Source organism: Embiotoca jacksoni, unplaced genomic scaffold (genome assembly GCF_022577435.1).
Source record: "Embiotoca jacksoni isolate LCO1_2020_lvr unplaced genomic scaffold, fEmbJac1.0.p SCAF_30, whole genome shotgun sequence".
NCBI lineage: Eukaryota > Metazoa > Chordata > Actinopteri > Embiotocidae > Embiotoca > Embiotoca jacksoni.
In genome coordinates, this window is record NW_027185382.1 from 760,646 (window position 1) to 773,587 (window position 12,942).

General features: G+C 46.1%; 1 protein-coding gene across 2 annotated transcripts; it reads left to right on the forward strand.

The window, feature by feature from the left end:
• The first annotated feature begins 243 nt into the window (after positions 1 to 243).
• LOC138207064 (kinesin heavy chain-like) lies at positions 244 to 12,942 on the forward strand. Of its 2 annotated transcripts, none has more exons than XM_069164066.1 (25): positions 244 to 942; positions 2,746 to 2,833; positions 3,186 to 3,259; positions 3,965 to 4,069; positions 4,258 to 4,306; positions 4,408 to 4,463; positions 4,647 to 4,734; positions 5,239 to 5,468; positions 5,554 to 5,702; positions 6,508 to 6,656; positions 7,545 to 7,726; positions 7,814 to 7,882; positions 7,969 to 8,175; positions 8,304 to 8,456; positions 8,570 to 8,767; positions 8,867 to 8,984; positions 9,066 to 9,142; positions 9,235 to 9,344; positions 9,424 to 9,525; positions 9,608 to 9,668; positions 10,033 to 10,104; positions 10,198 to 10,302; positions 10,707 to 10,923; positions 11,011 to 11,121; positions 11,297 to 12,942. In XM_069164066.1, the coding sequence occupies exons 1-24, from the start codon at positions 817 to 819 to the stop codon at positions 11,097 to 11,099; spliced, it is 2,874 nt and encodes a 957-aa protein (XP_069020167.1). In that variant the 5' UTR covers positions 244 to 816; the 3' UTR covers positions 11,100 to 11,121; positions 11,297 to 12,942. The 2 variants fall into 2 exon arrangements, with proteins under 2 accessions (XP_069020167.1, XP_069020168.1); XM_069164067.1 differs by having other exon boundaries at positions 11,301 to 12,942.

Consider the following 12,942-nt stretch of genomic DNA (forward strand, 5'->3'; position numbering starts at 1 on the left):
TAGAATTATTTGTATTACCTAAAATCCTAATAGTAAAATGTAGTCCTTAAGAAAACCAGACTTCCTGGTTGAATAAACTGAGTTGATTAAGATTTTACTCTTTAAAAAGTATTTTCGCTGGTAATTAATGTGAGTCTCTAAATAAGGATTCATAATACATTTGAGGAGGTTTTGCGCGTGCACGAGAGCAGCTCAGTGGCGGTGGTGCTGATGCAGGGCAGAAGCGCGCGCCGCGGCATCGCGCGGGAACGCGCCCCCTCTTACTCGTCAGCACGATGCGGCTGTCTGTGCGCGTCCTCTCCAGTCTCTCCCCCTGCAAACCGGCCAGCGACCCCGAAGTCTCACCGCGCCGTTAACACGCACGTCGGGCCGAGTTTCTGCTCGGTTGTCGGTGTCACCGCTGCAGAGGGAGGCCGGTGCACGAAGCGAGAGCTCCTCACCGGGACACAGCGCTGCGGTTCATCCGGTTTGGCTATGGCGCAGCTGAGGAGACGCGGAGACACTCTGCTAGGATGAAGGACGCGTTGCGCATCGGATAAAGCTGGACGACCTGAACTTTGAGGAAACCAGGAAGCCCGACGTGTTATTCTCTGGGAAGCACTTTGGCTGCCATCAATGATTTGAGCCCGTTTATAGAAATACGCTGGGATACGAGGATAATCTGCAAGGCCCCGTTCGAGGTCCCTGAACCTCACGTTGGGTACCACTGTGCCTGAAACAGACCGACCGTCGACTGTTTCCCTGCGTGTCGTTCATTTATTTGCATTTATCTGAAGGGGGGCGGCGTAAACAGTGCCAGCAGCAGCAGCAGCAGCCATGGTGGATGCGGCGGAGTGTGGGGTGAGAGTGATGTGCCGCTTCAGGCCCCTGAACGAGGCCGAGATCAACAGAGGAGACCAGTACATCCCCAAATTCAAGGAGGACGACACCGTGGTCATTACGGCAAGTCTGTGTGTGTGTGTGTGTGTCGACCCGTTGTTGCAGCTGGTTATCTGTGTGCAGCTAAAAATAGGAAGAAAGTCACCTGGAGCTCTGCAGGCAGGAAGCCAAGTGCGCATTAAGCCTGTAGTCCTATACAACAATGTTATAGCAGCACAGGAGGAGTCTTCATTTAGACACCTTCTATTATGAGAAAATACAATATAGATATGAAATCGAATATAAGAGAAAAATATTCACCATTAAAACAGTCTAAAATGTAAAATGGGAATCGGAAAAAAAAAGATTAAAAAGTAGTCAAACTCTAAATGTGTCACGAAAAGACAAAGAAAACTTTAAGATATAATTTAAGTCACAAAAATCAAATGTTAAACCTGTCATATATACGAAGAGACAAAGGGAAAACTTTTAAAGTTTTTTTTTTGTTAAGATTGATCCGAATGGATAATAATCTGGAGGTCAGAGGTCACTTATGCTGACTCACTGTTTAAATGCGCTGATTCATGATGCCTCAGGAACTAAGGAAAGATCAATACAGTGTTGAATCATGCAGATGAATTATCTTTTGGCTACTTTGTCGTGCACTGGCAGGCCTGAGATTTGGCCTGAGATTTGGTTTGATTTCCATTCCAGGCGGGTGGAGCTAAGAGGCAGCTTCAGTCTGCAGCCAGACGTTTAGAAGATTTCTTTCAAAAAGGGTTTTAAGGTTGTGGGGCTCAGAGGTTATAAAAACTCTCCTCTGTTTATTGTAAATTGATTTGAGGGGATGAAGTGTTGTTCTTCTATCAATTACCTCCCAAAGAGTTCTACTTTCCCACCCTCCTTAAATCTACCGTGATAATTGAGTATAAAAAAAAAAATCCAGAAAAGAACAAATCCCGTCGGTCGCCTGTCGACACGATTTCCACCTGACGGGACGGAGATCAAGCAGGAAAAGAACCCTTCATCTGTGATCCGTCGCCACCATCAGCAAGCATCCCTGCATTATTCATGCTGTTGCATTATCTCCCAGAAACACTTGTGTCACCGCCTCCTCGTGCCATCAGTCAAAGGTGCAGAAGCTACACTGATAGTGAGTGTGTCAGTGGTTTCTCCGCTTTATTTGGGGCCTCAGAGGCAGACAGAGTGCTGCTATTGCTGCCTCTGACTGCTGAGAGCTGAGGTTTTATTTTTTTTATTTTTTTTGGGGGGGGGGGGGGTAGGAATGAGGCTTTTACCCCTGAGAGGAGAGTGAAGGGCGAGAGGAGTGATGGATGTTCAGTCAGTGGAGCATTTACAGCTCCGGACTGCCAAAAAAAAACAAAAACAGGCTTCCTGTTTGAGTAGCTGATGGAGTTTATCAGTGTTTTCTGACAGAAGTCTGTGAAGCTGCTGCTGTTCTGACTCCTGCTCAAGTATAAAGTCTTAGTTTGAAAATAAATGACTGATATTACATCTGGAAATCTGCTTTAATCTGATGAAATCTATTTATTCCCCTTTGTACTGTCTATTCACTGATGTCAGGTGCGTTTATTTTTGTAACTTACGCCAATGATTTATTGATCTTTTTAGACAAACTGTACTGATTGAAAATCCTGTTTTTGTCAGGATTTGATCCGACACAAGCCAACAGGACTATTTTGTGTCACTAAATCTTCGTCCTGAAACAGGACAAACGGGTGGAGTCATGTCCCCGGTTTCATAAAAGTAGGTCACGAGGTTTGAAGGTGAAGCTGTAAGTTGCCGCAACAGAAAACCTGAAACCAGCCTGATGAGTCTGAAGTCTGTCTGTGATTAATGTAACCTTCATGTGTTTATGTGAAACAGGGCAAGCCGTACGTGTTTGACCGCGTGCTGCCTCCCAACACGGCGCAGGGGCAGGTGTACGACCAGTGTGCCAAACAGATAGTAAAAGGTAAGAAGGTTTAAACCTGCTGCAGAGTGATGAATTATTCTTATTGTGTAACTGTAATCTATTGCACATCTGCACACACACTTAATCTCTCTTATGTTACATAATGGAGCTGTAATAATGGTTATTGCATGACCGAAACATTGAGGACTAGGAGGCGTTACAGTAGTTGTAGGAATAGGCAGTGGTTATGGTAATAATAGAGCTCACTATAGTCCTGAGTGATAGCAGAAATAACAGGGAAAGTAGCAACATCAGTACTGTTGTTTATTATATTATATTAGATATGGTGTAAGCAAAGGTTTATACAGATGTCATATGTTGGTGTTTTCAATGTTGGTGTCTGTGATTCCAGATGTGCTGGGCGGTTACAACGGGACCATCTTCGCCTACGGACAGACGTCCTCCGGGAAGACACACACCATGGAGGTGGAGAGGCCTTTTATCCGCTCATCTACTCGATGAAATTGCAAACCGCAAAACCGCGTTCCTCCGTTTGGTTGCAGACGGAAGAATCCGTCAAATGTGCGCGCCGCGTTAAAGATGAAGCTGCCGTGGCGGCGACGACGACCAGCTACACCGAGGGAGGATACGATCTGCGGTTCTTAGTTCCGAGTTCGAGGGTTGAGAAGTCGGCAGAGACGCGTCGATCGATCCGTCCCAGTCAGAGACCTTTTCATTTTGAATTTGCTCCTCCAGTCAGAGGATTAGCGCACAGCAGGCATTGTGTAACAGATTTAGTGCGAACAGTAAATCCACTCGAGCTCATATGATGTCGTAGATTCGAGGAATCAAAAAGCCTTTGATGTCCCGTGTCGCTGCTGGAGTCAAGATCACAGATTTGTAGTAGAAATAATAGAATTATTGGCTCGCACCGACTTTCCATCAGCATCTGAAGGAGATCGGCATCTCGCATTCCTCGTCATGTTTGTGAGTTGAGTCGACTAATCCGCCAAGGCAGATGCCTAAAGCCTCTTTTCAATTCTCCGGTCTGACCTTTGACCTCTCCGTCACCGTTTTTACATGAAGTTTTAAACCCAGATGTTTCTCTTTAAATCAAACGCAGAGCTTTACTTTTCTTGATCTTTGGCAACTTTAAAAGTTTCACATTCAAACATCTGCTGTTGTGTTCAGGGCAAACTGCACGACCCCCAGCTGATGGGGATCATCCCTCGCATCTCCCACGACATCTTTGACCACATCTACTCCATGGACGAGAACCTCGAGTTTCACATCAAGGTGAAAAAACAACAACATTTGTCCTGTTTAACGGATGTCGGAAGTCACAGATATAAATTATAATCAGCTGGATGTAAATATAAAAAAATCAAGGATTTTTTTCCCAGATTAAACTGAATAAAATGATTATGTGTGTACATTGATCATGTTGGAGAGACTGACAGATAAAGATGTGTGTCTCTGTGCAGGTCTCTTATTTTGAAATCTACTTGGACAAGATCAGAGACCTGCTGGACGGTGAGTCCGACGGTTTATCTCAACGTGCGAAGTGAAGCGAAGCGATTGTTGCCACACTTTGCGCGACGAACCCGTTCACGTGATCTTTGTTCTGTTTAAAGTATCGAAGACGAACCTCGCCGTGCACGAAGACAAAAACAGAGTGCCGTACGTCAAGGTGGGTGAAGCACAGACACATGAACACGGGTGTTTCCTGAAACATCATCCTGCAGATTTAAATGTTGACTTGAAGAATCAACCAGTTGGTTAGGAGTAGAAGGAATTGGTTTTATGAATTTCATTAACGTGTATGCTATCTTCCATCTGTATTCCATCTAAACACCTAAAAATGGTCTCTCAGGGTTGCACTGAGCGTTTCGTGTCCAGTCCGGAGGAGGTGATGGACGTCATCGACGAGGGCAAAGCCAATCGGCACGTGGCAGTGACCAGTATGTATCTTTGACCCATGTTTTTAACATGCAATGAGTCTTTTCTTCAATAAAAGTTGCAGCACAGCGATGTCAATTGGGCAAAATGAATTTAGTGTGTGTAAGTAAAACTATTTGTCCTGCAGAAAAGTGACCTCTACGTTGTAACTTTATTGGTTTGCTGATGCATCAGTGTGTGTTGTACTGCTGCTCCAAAAGGTCACAGAATAACTCTAATGGCTTGTGGGATGATTTATGGGAGAGGAAAGAAGGAAACAATCCGACTGCAAATATGTTTGGAGTCATCGTTTGCCTTTATGGATTTCAAACCGCTCGTTCAAGACAAGTGGCAGAAACACCACATTTAATTATAATGTACATACTTTTACAGGTTTTTTTCAATGTGAAATTTTAACCTAAAAAGAAATGAGTAACTACAGACGTCAGACAAATGGAGATTTTGGGGAAACAGGAAGCAAGTAATAACTGCAGACTCAGTGTGATGGTTTTTGTGTGATTTTGTAGACATGAACGAGCACAGCTCTCGCAGCCACAGCATCTTCCTCATCAACATCAAGCAGGAAAACATCGAGACGGAGAAGAAGCTGTCGGGGAAGCTCTACCTGGTCGACCTGGCCGGCAGCGAGAAGGTCAGTAAAACGGGAGCGGAGGGAGCGGTGCTGGACGAGGCGAAGAACATCAACAAGTCCCTGTCCGCGCTGGGAAACGTCATCTCTGCTCTGGCTGAGGGAACCGTGAGTGACCGTCTTTACATTTTAATGTGACAAAATCGCCTCCGTCAGTGTCAGTCAGCGAGACAGAAATATGTTGATTTTTCAGAAAAGCCACGTCCCGTACAGAGACAGTAAGATGACTCGGATCCTGCAGGACTCTCTGGGAGGAAACTGTCGCACCACCATCATCATCTGCTGCTCGCCGTCCGTCTACAACGAGTCCGAGACCAAGTCCACACTCATGTTTGGACAGAGGTACCTGAAACCACGCACACAACCGATATCACCTTTTCTTTTCTAACATAAACTGCATTCCTGGATATTGTCAGAAACAGAAATTAGAAGTTGCAGTTCAAATTTGAACTATGTTTTAATATTTAAACTGAGATGTTTGAAATATTTCAAGGATGCTGAGCTAAAGTACAAGAGCTATTTAAGTTGTAAAGCTTGAAACTGAATATCAAGACGTCTGTGGAGGGTAGCGGCGATTCATTTGGACTCTGGTTGACGTCAGCGCTGCGAACTAACGAGCAGATGGCCCAGAGTTTCCCACTGTGCATCTGGGTTTATGCCTATTTATAGAGTTCCACCCCGTTGTCTTTATTTGTGTTCTGAAAGTGAGATTAATCCACAGAAGACAGTTTAGACGGCGACACAATGATCATAGTTATGAACGGAGGCGTACATGTGAAGAGAGAATCCTCCTCTGCAGTTTAATAATCCAGTTGAGTCTCAATCAGCAGCCTCGAACTCAAAACCGCTTACATAATACAGCATCAAGTATCGGAGGGATGAAAGATTTCTGTGCAGCCGTCTGCCCTCTGAAACGGAGGAAATGAAGAGTTTCAATCCACCAGAAGAATACTGAAGAATCATTTAGTCACAGTTAATATGTTTTTAAATTAGAGGAACGGTTTGCTTTCTGTACATCCAACCTTTTTGCAGAAGAGGGTTTGACAGAAATCAAAAACTTAAAGACAAACATTAAAGGTGCTGGTTTCAAGAAAGTTTTCCTATTTCCGCATCTTTTAACCCACTGTCTTTCTTTCCGTGTGTCCAGAGCCAAGACCATCAAGAACACGGTGTCCGTGAACCTGGAGCTGACGGCCGAGGAGTGGAAGAAGAAGTACGAGAAAGAGAAGGACAAGAACAAGAACCTGAAAAGTGTCATCCAGAGGCTGGAGGCCGAGCTCAACCGCTGGAGGAACGGTAAGATGAGACCATCTGAACGGGATGACTGGCACATTTAGGTCAAGTTCATCCTCTTACGTGACGTTTGAAAAAGGCTTTGTATTTTTAAAATAAGATGAGACGTGTTTCTGTAGCTGTTCGTCCCAAAATCTGATCAAATCCCCCTTTAACTTCACGTGACAGTGGATCAGTGGTGCAGCAGTGTTTATATATGTTTAGAATATATTTAAACACACTTCCTCTGTGCTGAGACTGCAGCATCTCCTGCGCAGCATCCTCGCGCTTTTTTCCATGTCCGTTGCATAGTAACCGCCAAAAACCTTCCTCCTCTGTTCTCTCTCTGCTTTAATGTCTCTCCACCTTCCTCTCTGACCATTGTATTTTTTATGTTTAATTTCCCTGTGCATGCTGACGATAACACTGCGCCTCCTTAGCAACAAATCAGCCCGCTCTGCTTACATGTGTCCACACACACACACACACACACACATTCTGCTGATGCAGTGTTTCTGGTGTGAGTCAGCCGAGTTGTTCACTGTTACAGTCTGAGCCAAGCCTCAATTAGAAAGTCAGTCATTATTGGAAGGGCTCTGCTGTCCACGTATTGATTCTTTCCCTTCACAACAGAAATGTCACATTTCTATCCGGCTGCTGAGTCAGTATTTGGAGAAACACTTTGTACTTGTGTAACACTGCGGCCTTTCCCCCGGCGATGTTTGTTTTCTTCACTTTTATGCCTTGCTTGAATACCAGTGTGGCTTTTAGTCTCGAGTTCCCCATCAGATCAGGATTATATGGTAAAAAAAAAACAACAACATGACCGCATCTCACAATGATCAGGTTCGTTAGGCCAACGTGTGTTTGTTTTGTGGATAAGTAAGTCTAACCGCTGGGTGCGCGTTACAGGAGAGAACGTTCCCGAGGAGGAGCAGCTCAGCTCCAAAGACCAGAAGAGCGCAGAGCCGTACGACAACACTCCCGTCATCGACAACCTGCCGCCGGCCGGAGGAGTCGTCTCGGTCTCCGGCGATGAGAGGAGCAAATACGAGGAGGACATCGGCAACTTGTACAAGCAGCTGGACGACAAGGCGAGGCTTTATTTTGAAATGATTGAAGTCCGTAAACATACTGGAATCTTGTTACTTTTTATTAATAGCGACTTGATATTTGCACAGGATGATGAGATTAACCAACACAGTCAGCTGGCTGAGAAACTCAAGGAGCAGATGATGGATCAAGAAGAGGTTCGTGTCCCAGCTCACGACAGCTTAACATCACTTTGTTTTGTTCGACAGTTAAGAAAATCCACGGACACACTTTGCCTTCGCAGCTGCTGGCGTCGACGCGGCGCGACTACGAGAAGATCCAGGAGGAGCTGTGCCGGCTGCAGACGGAGAACGAGCTGGCCAAGGAGGAGGTGAAGGAGGTGCTGCAGGCCCTGGAGGAGCTGGCCGTCAACTATGACCAGAAGAGCCAGGAGGTGGAGGAGCGAGACCGAGCCAACCAGCAGCTGACCGAGGACCTGCAGCACAAGACGGTGGGGACGGACACGCGTGCGGGGAATGAACAAATCTGAAATCCAAGTATAGTTGACCATAAAGTGGACTCTTTGGTGTGTGTGTGTGTGTGTGTGTGTGTGTGTGTGTGTGTGTGTGTTGTTGGCAGGCGCTGCTCTTGGTGGTGCAGAGGGAGCTGAGTCAGCTGCAGGAGCTGAACGGCCTGCAGAGGAAGAGAGCCTCCGAGGTTCTCAACCTGCTGCTGCGAGACCTCAGCGACATCGGCGCCATCATCGGCAACAACGACGTCAAGACGACCACGGTGAGGACGCGCACACACACACATACACACACACGTACCAAAGACAAAGCAGAAACCGAACTTTACAAAACACTTCACACCTCTAACCCCTCCCGTTGGCCCCGCCCCATCAGCTGTCAGAGTTGAAGGGGAACGGCTCGGCGGTGGAGGAGGAGTTCACCGTCGCTCGGCTCTACATCAGCAAGATGAAGTCCGAGGTCAAGTCTCTGGTCAACCGCAGCAAGCAGCTGGAGAGCGTTCAGGCCGACACCCACCGAAAGATCCAGGCCAATGAGAAGGAGCTGGCATCCTGTCAGCTGCTCATCTCCCAGGTGACCATCGCCTCGGTGACTGTGCCCCCTGGAGGAAAATGAGGCATTTGTAGTCACGCTGGTATGTGTTTACAGCGAATGTTTTTGTTTTTGTCTCAGCACCAGGCCAAGATCAGGTCTCTGACAGACTACATGCAGAACATGGAGCAGAAGAAGAGGCAGCTGGAGGAGAATCAGGACGCTCTGACCGAAGAGCTCGTCAAACTGCAGGCTCACGGTCGGTACACGACGAGACAAACTTCTGGAAAAAACGATCAAATGAACAGTCGCAGAGGTTTAATGTGATGTTTGTCTCCAGAGAAAAGACACGAGGTGTCCGGGGAGGAGAAGGAGAAGGAGGACATCGGCAGACTGGGCGGAGATGACGACATCAAGGTAAGAACCGTGTGCGTTAACGGCGGCGGGGCTCACCTGATATTTAGGCGTCGACGTGTCTCTTGACGCGTTTCCCTGCGTCTGTCGTCCAGAGAACGCTGGAGGAGCAGCTGGAGAACCACAGGGAGGCTCATCAGAAGCAGCTGGGCCGCCTCCGGGACGAGATCGAAGACAAGCAGCGCATGCTGGATGAGCTCACGGAGTGAGGAAACATCATTTCAGAATTATATTGATGGATAAACAAACACGTTATTATTTACCGACGCCTTTTTTTGTTCCAGTCTAAACCAGGGTCTGTTACTGGAGCAGGAGAGACTGACGTCAGACTACGACAAGCTGAAGGCTGAAGAACAGGAGAAGGAGGGAAAGCTTCAGAAACTCACGTAGGCATCTGCACTCTCGCCGATTAGTACGCGATGCCGTCGAGGCTTTGGTGTCTCACGCTTTCTCTGATTTTTTGCCCAGACTGCTGAACGAGCAGACAGAGCAGGCCAGAGAGGAGCTGAAGGCCCTGGAGGACACACTGGTGAGTGTTGCAGGGATGCGGGATTCCCCCGACACATGGTGGAGAAAGAAACAGTCTAACCCACAACCTTCAAACTTATATAAAACAAACTTATTTCATACCTTTTTAGCCACCGCAGAAAATAGCACGCAGAGCTTTCCTGCCTTTTCTCTGAAACTGTCAAACAGACAATCAAAGCTTCAAACTGCTGTCTGTTCAAGCACATCTCATGATTAATCGATGTTGGATGCAGGCTTTTTTGGTTGTTTGGGGGCTTTATGGGCCTCGTTGCTGATAGGAGAAACAGTCACCTGTTGTAACCTTCGACGAGGACCGAACTGAATGCTGGGTAAAAACATCTGTTGTGTCCTTGTTGTTCTTTCAGGCCAAAGAGCTGCAGACTCTGCACAACCTGCGCAAACTGTTCGTTCAGGAGCTCACCACGCGGGTCAAGAAGGTACGTCTTCTGGTAGTGAACACGTGGGACTGGTTGTGGTGTAATTTAACTGAACCTCCTCTCTTTCTTAAAAAAAAAACACAAAAAAAACAGAGCGCAGAGCTGGACTGTGAGGAGGGACTTGGCAACGTTGCCCAGAAACAGAAGATCTCCTTCCTGGAGAACAACTTGGAGCAGCTCACCAAGGTCCACAAGCAGGTACGTAAACTACATGCTGCCAATTCATACACTTTAGATAAAAGTAGAGAAGTAACATGAGGAAATTATCGATGCGTCAAAGCGTCAGGCAATCCAGGGATCCAAACCTACGACTCTGGTCCCTTCATGGGATTACAGGATAAATCTGAGCGGGCATGATGATTATTAAAATCAAAAAAGAAAAAAGTTTGTCTTTTGAAATCTTAAGATCCTAAATCTTAATTTAAATGAAGTTTCAAGGGGACTAAGCCAAAAAAAGTTGTGAAACACATTTAATCCTCAGCGATGCATTGTTATTGTACTCTATAATTATCTTTAAAAACACAGGATAAAACGGTACCTTAAAACTCTACAGTACCACAGTGCGTGTACTAATGTGACTTCCCACCGCCGCCTTCTCCCAGCTGGTCCGAGACAACGCAGACCTTCGCTGCGAGCTGCCCAAGCTGGAGAAGCGTCTGCGCGCCACGGCCGAGCGCGTCAAAGCTCTGGAGAACGCCCTGAAGGAGGCCAAGGAGAACGCCATGAGGGACCGGAAGCGCTACCAGCTGGAAGTGGACCGCATCAAGGAGGCCGTCCGGGCCAAGAACATGGCCAGGAGGGGATACTCTGCACAGATCGGTACCTCCTCTTCTATACTCGCAGTAAAACGTCTGCAGTTTTTGCATGAAACAAGCCGAGTAACCATTTTGTTTCTTTGGGTTTCAGCGAAGCCAGTCAGGCCGGGCCATCATCCCCCATCGTCCCCCATCTGCAGCTCGGTCAGAGCCGGAGGCGGCTACACTCACAGCAACTAAAACCACGACAGCAAGTGACCCTGTGAGTCCGTGTCCACATTTTCTTTGATGTGTTTCTGATGTCCTATAAAGTTTGTATCTTAATATTTAAGTGCAAAACCTGTCTTACTGGCAGATTTATACAGAACATGAACATAAAATGCAGTGGAAACAGATGGAATATGACACGTCTCATAAAGTCTTTATTCTCGCTGCAGACAGACCATAAACAACTCGACGCATGCCCACCACCCCACAAGCCCCGCCCCTCCTCTTGGAGCACCAACGGGAGGCCTTCACAACAGACTGTCATTGTTCGGAGAAGCAGCACCCAACCATCTACAGTTGTTGATATGAGACAAACATTTTCCATCAGAGGCCTCATTTATAACACGTTCTGCTTCATATTCTGAAATGATTCCATCAGAACCAGTTTTCTGTGATTCCTCTGAAAATTATGCAACAGAGTAAAACAGAACATGTATGAACGAGGCCCTGAGTTTCTGTCTGAAGGATTAAGACGTGAAGTAGAAAAGTCAAGCCCACCTGGGACTTAAGTTTGTACATCGTTGCGGGAAGGCAGACTTGTAGATTTGCAATTTGAACTTTAAACCAGCATTCGGTAATTTAAAGGGATAGTTTGGCATGTTAGAAAACTCGCTTATTTGCTTTCTTGCCGGGAGTCAGACGAGAAGACTCGAGTCTGCCAGTTAGCCGAGCTTATCTTAAAAACGAACCTGGCTCCGTCCAAAGGGAACTAAATCTCAACCTCCCGAAGCACCACTTCGTATCTATGACGTCCTGCCATCAGCCGACACTGCAGGTTGTTTCCCTTTTTAAGCTAAGCTAACTAGTTAAATGTATTATTTCAACAAAGCCTTTAAAGTTCTCACCTTACTGAAGGTGGAGATGAAATTCAGCCACTCTTACAGCAGAAATATGTCAAGCTTTCTCCCTCGAAAGCATTTCTCTGCATCGTTTTTCTCCGTACAGGTGACAATCGTGAACGTCAAACACTAGGAGGATTTAGAAAGTGTGCTAATAATCAAATCTAAATTAGCATTGGGCCTTTAAATTTGACTGTGGATGGTTATACCGTAGCCTTTCAGGGACACTGACCAGCCAATCAGATGCTCCTTGGACTATGACCTGATCTAATTTAAGGTCTTTTTTTCCATCAGATTTCAGAGTCTGGAGTTTTGTGATGTTCTGCGCTCGCTCTGTAAAGCTTCTGATCAGCCAATCAGAAGGCAGAATAAAACTTTTCTCTTCAGACCAAAGTACAAAAATGCAAAAGTAAAATCTTGAAATTTCAATCCGGCTTTTCACTCTGCCACCACACTTTGTGCCTTTAGGAACATTTAGATCACGTGAATAACAGACTGAATTCATGTTAACATTTCTGTATAGTTACATATAACTTTATGTGAATAATTTCCTCTTTCGGTGTCAAGACCCTTTTACCCTCCAGAGATACATCAGACGTCTGTGCTGCTTTCCTTCACGCTGCCAGTTTAGCATGTTTATGAATCTACGTTATCTCGGTGGGAAACTTTAGTTTGGGCAACATGAGCTCGTTCCTGAGGATAAAGAACATACAAATTCTGAGCCTGATAGATTTCTTTGATGTTTAATTAGTCGGTTTGCAGGACAGCGCGGTTGCACTGTACATGACGAACAAATGAATGTAACTGCATGGACTAGAGCTCGCGATAAAGGCATGCTCAGGGAGGGCGGTTTGTCTACGTCTGCGTTTACCTCATCGCGATGTACATTTTGAGTTTGTTTTTTTGTTTGGCTGTGGCATTATATATCTGAATATACCGGCAACTAAAAGCTAATAAAGAGATATCTATTTAACTTG